The sequence below is a fragment of the Pinus tabuliformis genome, chromosome 2_2 (genome assembly GCF_031772625.1).
Source record: "Pinus tabuliformis cultivar Carrire ecotype Pingquan chromosome 2_2, CPIR1, whole genome shotgun sequence".
Classification (NCBI taxonomy): domain Eukaryota; kingdom Viridiplantae; phylum Streptophyta; class Pinopsida; order Pinales; family Pinaceae; genus Pinus; species Pinus tabuliformis.
Genome location: NC_142300.1, coordinates 482,120,352 through 482,129,586, shown reverse-complemented (window position 1 = coordinate 482,129,586; position 9,235 = coordinate 482,120,352). Strand labels below are relative to the sequence as shown.

The 9,235-nt window shown below is 35.4% G+C and overlaps 1 protein-coding gene across 3 annotated transcripts in view; it reads right to left on the bottom strand.

The window, feature by feature from the left end:
- Window positions 1–866: 866 nt before the first annotated feature.
- The window catches only part of LOC149193447 (uncharacterized), a 100,566-nt gene continuing 92,197 nt past the window's right edge, over window positions 867–9,235 (bottom strand). The window contains exons 1-3 of one of the 3 annotated variants that reach the window (XM_089404846.1): window positions 2,151–2,816; window positions 1,571–2,017; window positions 867–1,335 (exon numbers count right to left, since the gene is read on the bottom strand). In XM_089404846.1, the coding sequence (XP_089260972.1) occupies window positions 1,096–1,335; window positions 1,571–1,684 (354 nt within the window). In that variant the 5' untranslated portion in view covers window positions 1,685–2,017; window positions 2,151–2,816 and the 3' untranslated portion in view covers window positions 867–1,095. Of the gene's footprint in view, window positions 1,336–1,570; window positions 2,018–2,150; window positions 2,817–9,235 lie in introns of those variants that run through there. The other 2 variants (XM_089404847.1, XM_089404848.1) reach the window with 2 other exon arrangements.

Genomic DNA, 9,235 nt, shown 5'->3' with positions numbered 1-9,235 from the left:
TTTAAAATTGTATAGAATAAAATATCAATGTGGGTTATGAATAAAATATTTTAATATGAATAAATATTGACATATAGTTAAAAATATATTAATAATAAAAAAATCATTTCAATGTACATGTTTTGTAATATCTATAGCATTCAAAAATACAATTTAAATAATGAAAAATTACACATTGTTTTTTTGGACTCTAAAATAAGTTTGCATATAAGGAAATTTGATCTCTCTCAACTTATGTTAGATCCCTGCTTAAGATAAATCTATATTATTAATCTAATTTTATTTTTAAATGATCATTATTTTATACTCACATTATCTTTATTTATATTATCAATTTATTTTATAAAATATATTATACTAAATATATTATAAAATTTATGATGGGTTGATTCATAAAATTTTAGATAAATAATAATTAAGTCAGTTAAGACACTTCTTGATATAAACTCACTTTTTCAATTCCCCACCTCCCATAAATACTACTTAAATACAATATTTATCCTTATTCTTCCATTAAATTTTATATTTTGTCTTTAATTATCTGAAAATATTAATTTCCTTAACACAATAATATTAATTTCCTTAACACAATATTAATTTCCTTAACACAATAGCTCTCCTTCCATTACTTTTGTCCTTCTATTAGGTTTTGTGTTTTATCTTTAAATATCTGAAGATATTAGTTGCCTCAACACAATAGCTCTCCTTCCATTACTTTTGTGTTTCAGCTTTTAATTTTGTAGGTTAAATTTACAGGGGTGAGCTGAGCTGGCATTCCCGATATAATAACTATCATCTTCATTTCATCAATTATCCACCGAGTTTAAGCGTCTTATCCCACTTTTTAATAAATAAAAACTATAAAATGTCAAAGTATTGAATTATATAAAATACAATTTACAATTTTCTTGGTGTAACATTTTAAATTTTGAAGCATAAAGGCGACGTCATCATTATCAATGAATTTTACAATGCAGAGGGGATGCAATCAGCAATCCATTGAGGACATAAAGTAGTCTCAACTTTCAAACATGTATAAAGCTGGTGTTATGATGCTACTGGTATTCATGGAATTCCCTGGAACCACTGCAACTTTTAATCACATGTATAATCCCTCGGATGATAGTTATCTTTGGCTTGAATTTGTTTTGAATGGACACACGCTGGAGGAAGCTGATCAATTCCCATCATCCATGGACAAGGGTCAGGGGAAAACACCAGGGACTTGGAGGCTTTATTCTCATTCCGAGAGGCGATTAAACCCGATACCACTGGAACGCTGTCGAACTGGGCCGCTGAGAACTCAAAGAATGTATGCTCGTGGAATGGTATTTCCTGCAGACAACACACGAAAAGAGTGGTCGCAATAATCTTCCTCAATTATAGGGTTGGAAGGTACTCTTTCCCCGTCTCTTGGGAACCTCTCATTATTGCTCGCTTTGAATATTTTCCATATAATATTTGAAAGAATCAGAATTTGGACAACTTAAAGGACTACTGGAATATTAATTGACATCCCCTTTATTTTGCAATGGGTTCTAATCCAAAAGCTTTGTCTAATTGCACACACCTCAAATGGATTCAATTTCCATATAACTTTTGAGAGATGGACCAGCCAACAGGATTTGGTTGTGGAGAAGAACCACTCCGCTGCACGCCTCTGGCTGGTCTCATCTTTATGCATTTTTTCTTTGAAATGAAATCACAATCACAGATTTGAACCTCTGTACCTGTTCGGATTTGTCAACAATGGCTGTTACATAAAATGCTCAGATACTTGGCTAACTAGTCCAGAGTAATTGTTGAGAAAGAGGAACAAGTATTTGCCCTTTCAGACAAATAGTAGGCTCTTAAGGCTTCTTATGCTATCGCTAAGCAAGTATACTCTGTTCATTTCACCAGATATTCCAAATGTTTATGATTGCAAATTCTCAGAACTTGTCATGGTGGTGAATTTACCGTTGGATAAAACCAACACCATAACAAACCAGCTTGAAAGATCCGTTTAGATAAACACCTGCACAATTATTATAATAAGTAAATAAGATCTGTGATCAATTCACAAAGACAAAAACCATATGAACAATTAAGGGAAACAAAACCCACTGCTCAACATAAAATTCTAATGTCACCGAAAAAGTGATACGTACCTGCAAAATCAGAGTCACTGCATTTGCATTTTCTATTAAATCCAGCAGCTTGATAGAATTTCACCGAAAAAGTGATAGGTACCTGCAAAATCAGAGTCACTGCATTTGCATTTTCTATTAAATCCAGCAGCTTGATAGAATTAGCCCAGGATTCTAGCCCTTGATCAAGAAGTGATTACACCGACGAAGATTGTTATAGAAGCTGCAATTGCTGTGTCCATATTCCCATTGAGCAGCACACTGGATACAGTTGGCCGAGGAACAATGAACATAGAAAACTGACATAGATGCTAGAAAGCCTCTGTCCAGTTGCCATTGAGTATTAACTGAAACTTTGATGCAAATAGCCAAATATTGCAAAATATAGACAAAGAAGGGATTAGAATGAGAACACAGAACTGCCATCGGCTGAAAATCTTTGTTCAACTCTCAAATCGGTAGTTGCTTTAGCTATTCTGCCACAGTTTATTTGCATATAGATTTAAGGTCAACTCATGATGGCATCTTATATCTTGCTATTGAGGCTACTTCTTCCCAGGCTTAAGAAGGCCAACTGACTCAAATTTGCAATGGTTTCACCCCTGCAGTCCTTAAAACCATGTGCCCATATAACAACAGATCTATTATTTATATAGCAGTATCAATGTAATGGTGGTATCCATTGAATGAATCTGTTGGTTTTACTTTGTGGGTTTTCCTAATTACTTTAAACCCTAACCAAGATCTACTCCTTTGTAAGAAATTAAAATTAATGCACATCGGAACTTACTTTCCATCTTCAAAGGCTCCTGGTCTTGACTTGAGTTATTGGCTCTTGAATCCTTCCAAGAACTTGCAATCCTTTTCTCTGGCTATCCTAAATGACAGAGTATCTAGTCTTCAATGGAGCAGACAATTTTTCTGAGTTGATTGCAAGCCTTGGAGACTCAGCCCCTTTATAGCAGTGCAAAAACCCCAATCCTAGGGCAGCCGAAATTTAGCTGAAACAAGTCTGTCAAGAAATCTGAAATTTCGGATTTCATCAGATTTTGAATTCGGGAACTTTCCAGAAAAACTGAAATCAATCAGAATAGATTCTGATTTCCTTATTCAACTCAAATTTATTACTGCAATTATTTTAATCAACTATAATCGGTCCATTAACAATTATAATTGTTTAACATTATTCTATATGTATTTGTATCCAAATCCTTATTTAAATACGTATAATGCCATGACTTAATTAATCACATTATTTTGGCATATTTTAATCATTACAAAAATGTAATCTTGCTGACAGTATTTGATATCATAATCATAATGCACGTATGTCCAACTTAATTATTGTAATTAGACGTCTCTAAATCCAACAATCTCCCACATGGACAAGTGCAACCTTTTGATTATATATCCTTAACTTTATTGCATGCAACTTTTCTGTCTTTACTTATCGTATTTCTTAAACAATTCCGTCCATCAATTATGCTAACAAAGGACTTAAGCGGCATTTGTCACATTTATTCGCAACTAAACTGACATAAATCACGCTGCCAACATAACTGAATGACATGAATCTGATTTGGACATATAGTTTAGAAATTACACGCAAGTGTGATTAGACGTGCCTATTTCTAATTGAGTCACCTTTACTTTACTGTATGAGGCCAAAAATTTAAACTTTAAAGAAAGAAATAATGAAACTGAAACTGAATGTAACTTGTATATATCATCAAAATTGTTTACAATTGCATTACATAGAACATCAGAAACAGAACTTAAAACATATTCAGACTCCCACATTTTCTAATTATCCTAAACAGATATTACACCCATACAAGCAACATGTTGGTGAAACTTCTTGGGTGGTAATCCTTTAGTAAGAGGATCCGCAATCATGGAGTCTGTACCTATGTGTTTTATACATAATTCATTATTCTGCACTCTCTCTTTTACAACCAAAAACTTAATGTCAATGTACTTCAACTTTGACGAACTTCGGTTGTTCGTTGCGTATAACACTGCTGAATTGTTGTCACATAATAATTTGAGTGGTTTCTGAATAGAATCCACAATTTTCAGACTTGTGACGAAGTTCTTCAGCCATACGCCATGATTAGATGCTTCAAAACATGCAACAAATTCAGCTGCCATAGTGGAGGAGGCTACCAATGACTGTTTAGCGCTCTTCCATGACACAGCACCACCTGCCATCATAAAGATGTATCCTGATGTTGACTTCATGCTGTCGACACATCCTCCAAAATCAGAATCGGTATATCCAATGACCTCGAGCTGTTCCGATCTCCGATACGTGAGCATATAGTCCCTTGTTCTCTTTAGGTATCTCAACACTCGCTTGGCTGCCTTCCAGTGTTCCATACCTGGGTTACTCAAATATCTCCCTAGCATTCCAGTAATGAACGCAATATCCGGACGCGTGCATACTTGTGCATACATGATGCTACCCACGGCTGAGGCATAGGGAATATTTTTCATGAGGTTTTTATCTAAGTCAATTTGGGGACATTGTTTCAAACTAAACTTATCTCCTTTTGATATAGGGGTATCTCCTGGTTTGCTGTTTTGCATGCCAAATCTTGTTAGAATCTTATCGATATAGTTCCTCTGGGATAACCTCAGAATACCTTGAGATCTATCTCTAAGTATTTCAATCCCTAGAACAAATGATGCATCACCAAGATCTTTCATTTCAAAGTTCTTAAATAAAAAATTCTTAGTTTGATGCAACATGTCCTTATCGTTACTGGCAAGCAATATGTCATCTACATATAAAACCAAGAAAATAAATTTACTCCCACAGAACTTAAGGTATATACATTCATCTACTATGTTAGACTCAAAACCAAATGAGCTAATAACTTGGTGAAACTTATAATACCATTGTCGAGATGCTTGTTTTAGCCCATAGATAGATTTCTTAAGTCTGCAAACCATAGACCCTGCATTACCTGATACAAAGTTTTCTGGCTGCTTCATATAGATCGTTTCATCAATGTCACCATTGAGAAACGCCGTCTTTACATCCATCTGATGAAGTTCTAAATCATAATGTGCTACAAGCGCCAATATAATCCTTAAATAGTCTTTCGATGAAACTGGAGAGAAAGTCTCTTTATAATCAATGCCTTCTTTCTGTGTGAAACCTTTCGCAACAAGACGTGCCTTGTATTTTTCAACATTGCCTTTAGAATCCCGCTTAGTCTTAAATATCCATTTGCAACCAACGGGTTTCTTGTCTTTAGGCAACGGAACGATATCCCAAACATCATTGTCATACATAGATTTCATCTCTTCATTCATGGCATTAATCCACATTTGAGAGTTAGAGCTTTCCACAGCTTGTTTGATATTAACAGGATCATTTTCAAACATGCCAATGTCAAACTCATGTTCTTGAAGATATGCATAATCCTTTGATTGTGTAGATCTTTTCTCTCTAGTAGATCTTCTAATTGGCACAGGCTCTAGATTTTCTTGAGGTTCATTTACAACTTGATCTTCAACAGGAGGAAGAATATCATTACCAACTTCTGAATCTCCCACAGGCCCTAGGCCATCAACATTTGTCATGTCAATGTGAGGGTTTGGGTTGGGTTCAGGTCCATTTGTGTTCTCTATTCCATGTTGAGTTTCTAACTGAGTTGTTTGGGATGATGAAGTTTGCACATTGTCAAAAGATGTATTTCTAAACGCAATCGGAATTTGAACAAAACTAGGACTTTGGTCCATAGTCTCATTCGCATTCGTCTCTTCTTCTTCAAAAATACAATCTTTTGTCATATCTCCCCCCACAAACTCATTATCCTCAAAAAATTTTGCACTTCCTGACTCGAAAACTGTATGTTCTGTTGGATTATAGAATTTGAACCCCCTAGATCGTTCAGAATAGCCTATAAAGTAACAACTAACGGTTCTTTCGTCCAGTTTCTTTTTGCTTGGCTTATAAGGCCTAGCTTCACATGGACATCCCCAAACTCTCAAATGATTCAAGCTAGGCTTGCGCCCAACCCATAACTCGTAAGGGGTCTTGTTAGCTGCTTTAGTAGGCACTCTATTAAGTATGTATGCTGCAGTCTTTAAGGCTTCTCCCCACAAATTCTCAGGTAGAGTTGTACGAGCAATCATACTTCTCACCATGTCTTTAAGGGTGCGATTTCGTCGCTCAGCAACACCATTCATTGCAGGCGAACCTGGCAACGTATACTGAGGCACAATTCCGCATTCCTCTAAGTATTTTGCAAAGGGACCTTGACGCTGTTCTCCTGATCCATCATAACGACCGTAGTATTCACCACCACGATCAGAACGAATGGACTTTATACGTTTGTTAAGTTGTAACTCAACTTCCGTTTTGAACTTTATGAACACGTCTAATGCTTCCGCCTTTTCTTTTATTAAGTAAATATGACCATATCTTGAATAATCATCTATGAATGTGATAAAGTAACGGTCACCATTTCTTGTAGCCTTTGGAAAAGGACCACAGATATCCGTATGAATCAATTCTAAGACATCATTACACCTTTTTGCATCATACTTACGTTTATTAGTTTGTTTTCCCTTTATACAATTTACACAATCACTTAAGTTTGTAAAATCTAAAGGTTGGAGAATATCATTAGACACAAGACATTCTATCCTTTTCATAGAGATATGTCTTAATCGCTTGTGCCATAATGTTGCAGATTTCTCGCAAGTTAATTTACGTTTTCTATTATCTATATGCAGTGCCTCTGAATGTGAAGTGTCTATATCTAGAAAATAAAGATTATCATAAGAAGACAGGATACCAGAAGCAAGAAGCTTAGAATCTTGACACAAACTGAAATTTCCATTACCAAATGAACATACATAACCATTTTTGTCCAAATAAGATACAGAAATTAGGTTCCTTCTGAAAGATGGAACCACTAAAGCATCAAAACTTAAATAAAATCCTGTCTTACATAATAATCTAAATTTTCCTATGCTTTCCACTTCTACTTTGTTGCCATTTCCTACGTAAACGTAGCGCTCTGCCTCACTTGGCTTGCGATGGCTTAGGCAACCCTGCATCGACATACTGATGTTAGTCGTTGCACCTGAATCTATCCACCAAGTATATCTAGATACAGAACTTAAATTAACTTCAGAACAAACTAAAGCAAGAGACATACCTTTCTTTGCCAACCATGCATGATAGTTGGTGCAGAATTTCTTTGTATGTCCTGGCGCTTTGCAGAAAAAACAGTTCTTTTCTTCTGCTTTCGCAGAAGTATCTTCCTTCTTGCTTTTCTGCGCGGCATTGTTTGCAGCTACCTTGGTAGGTCCCTTTTCCTTGGTAGTAAACTTGCGCTTCTTGCCTTTACCCTTAGGATAAGATGTTACTACATGAGCACTTTCTCCCTTAGTCATTTTCTGTCTCTCTTCCTCCTGCACCAACTGAGCCTCAAACTCAGGTAGTGTCCACGTCTCTTTTTGACAATTATAAGTCATCTTGAATTGACTAAAGTTAGACGGGAGAGACAGAAAAATGAACTCAATGAGAACCTCATCAGAGATGTCATAATTATGCCCTTTCAAGGCACGTTGCAGTCTTGTCATCTCAATAACATGCTCTCTAACCCCTTCTTTTCCCTTGTATTTTATTGTTGCCAACTTCAAAAAGAGTGTACTAACATCAGTCTTTTTACTCTTTGCGAATTTTTCTTCAAGGGCCTTAAGGTATTCAATAGCGCCTGTCTCTGTATCAGGTATGATGCCTCGAAAAGTCTCATGGATCGTTTGCTTCATCACCATTATGCACATGCGATCTGAATGCTCCCATCTAGCAATATCAGCCTTCTCTTGAGGAGTTACCTCACTCTCTTTATTAGGCTTGGGGCGATCAAATCTCAGTGCTGTGTCCAATTGCATGATCCCTAAGACTAATTTCAGCTTTTCCTCCCACTGTTTGAAATTGTTCCCCATGAGGGGCTTAATCTGACTTAGACTTGACATTATGTTTGGATCTGAAAAATTCAAGAACAAGGAAATAATTTAGATACGATGCGTCACGATTTGATCCTTAATCATAATTCTAAAATCTATCTAAAGGCGTGTGTAAAACTATTTGCTCCATTAAAACTTTAGCCAAAACACCATTCAGTAATGAAACACCTTTGGGTGCAATCATTACCTTCAGGCACTTTGGTGTAGTGAATAAAGTACAAACATGTCAATCTACCTTTGGGTCAGACTAACTTATCCATGAACTAACGACCAGGCCAGTCAACGGGGGGAGGAGGATCATATACGGATCGCTTATGTTCCAAGCTCCCGATGCTTTTCTAGACATCGCTAGTCCATGTGTGTTGCAACTTATTTTTATACACTACCCTTATGCACCAAACAACTTAGCAGGCGCCAACCCTCCTTTGGGAAAGCTAACACCCACGTCCATTGCCAGCACGTTATTTCAACTTGTCATGAGTCATCCTTGCAATCGTCTTACAGAGAGCGGTTCGTTTGCGAACATCAATGCTTGACTCATGCGAAAACAACACATGTATACTAAACGTCTTTAGTTAGATTCCAAAATTATGTCTAAAACCTAATCTAGGACGTACCTATAGAATCTACTCGTCCTATATAGAATACAGTATCTTATAACACTTTTAAATTTAATATGTCAACTATATTCATCAAAATAATTATTAGGTTTTAGTAAAACTTTAGCAGTTTATACAATGATTACATTTTAGAAATGCTTCAATAATTTATTTAGAGAATACTAAATAATTTATTTAGAGAATACTAAATAATTTTATGGTTGCCATGATTAGCATCATTGTGATAAAATCCGAATTTAGTATTATATCAATAATTAACGTTAATACACATTTTATGCCATAATTAGCATTATTGTGATAAAATCCGAATTTGGTATTATATCAGTAATTAACGTTAATACAAATTTTTATGCCATAATTAGCATTATTGTGATCAATTTAGAATTCAGTATTATACCCTTTAATTGGTGTTAATACCAATTTTAAATAATATCTAAATCCTAATAATTAGCCTAAATATAGCATAATATATATAGTAATTATAGTAATTATAAC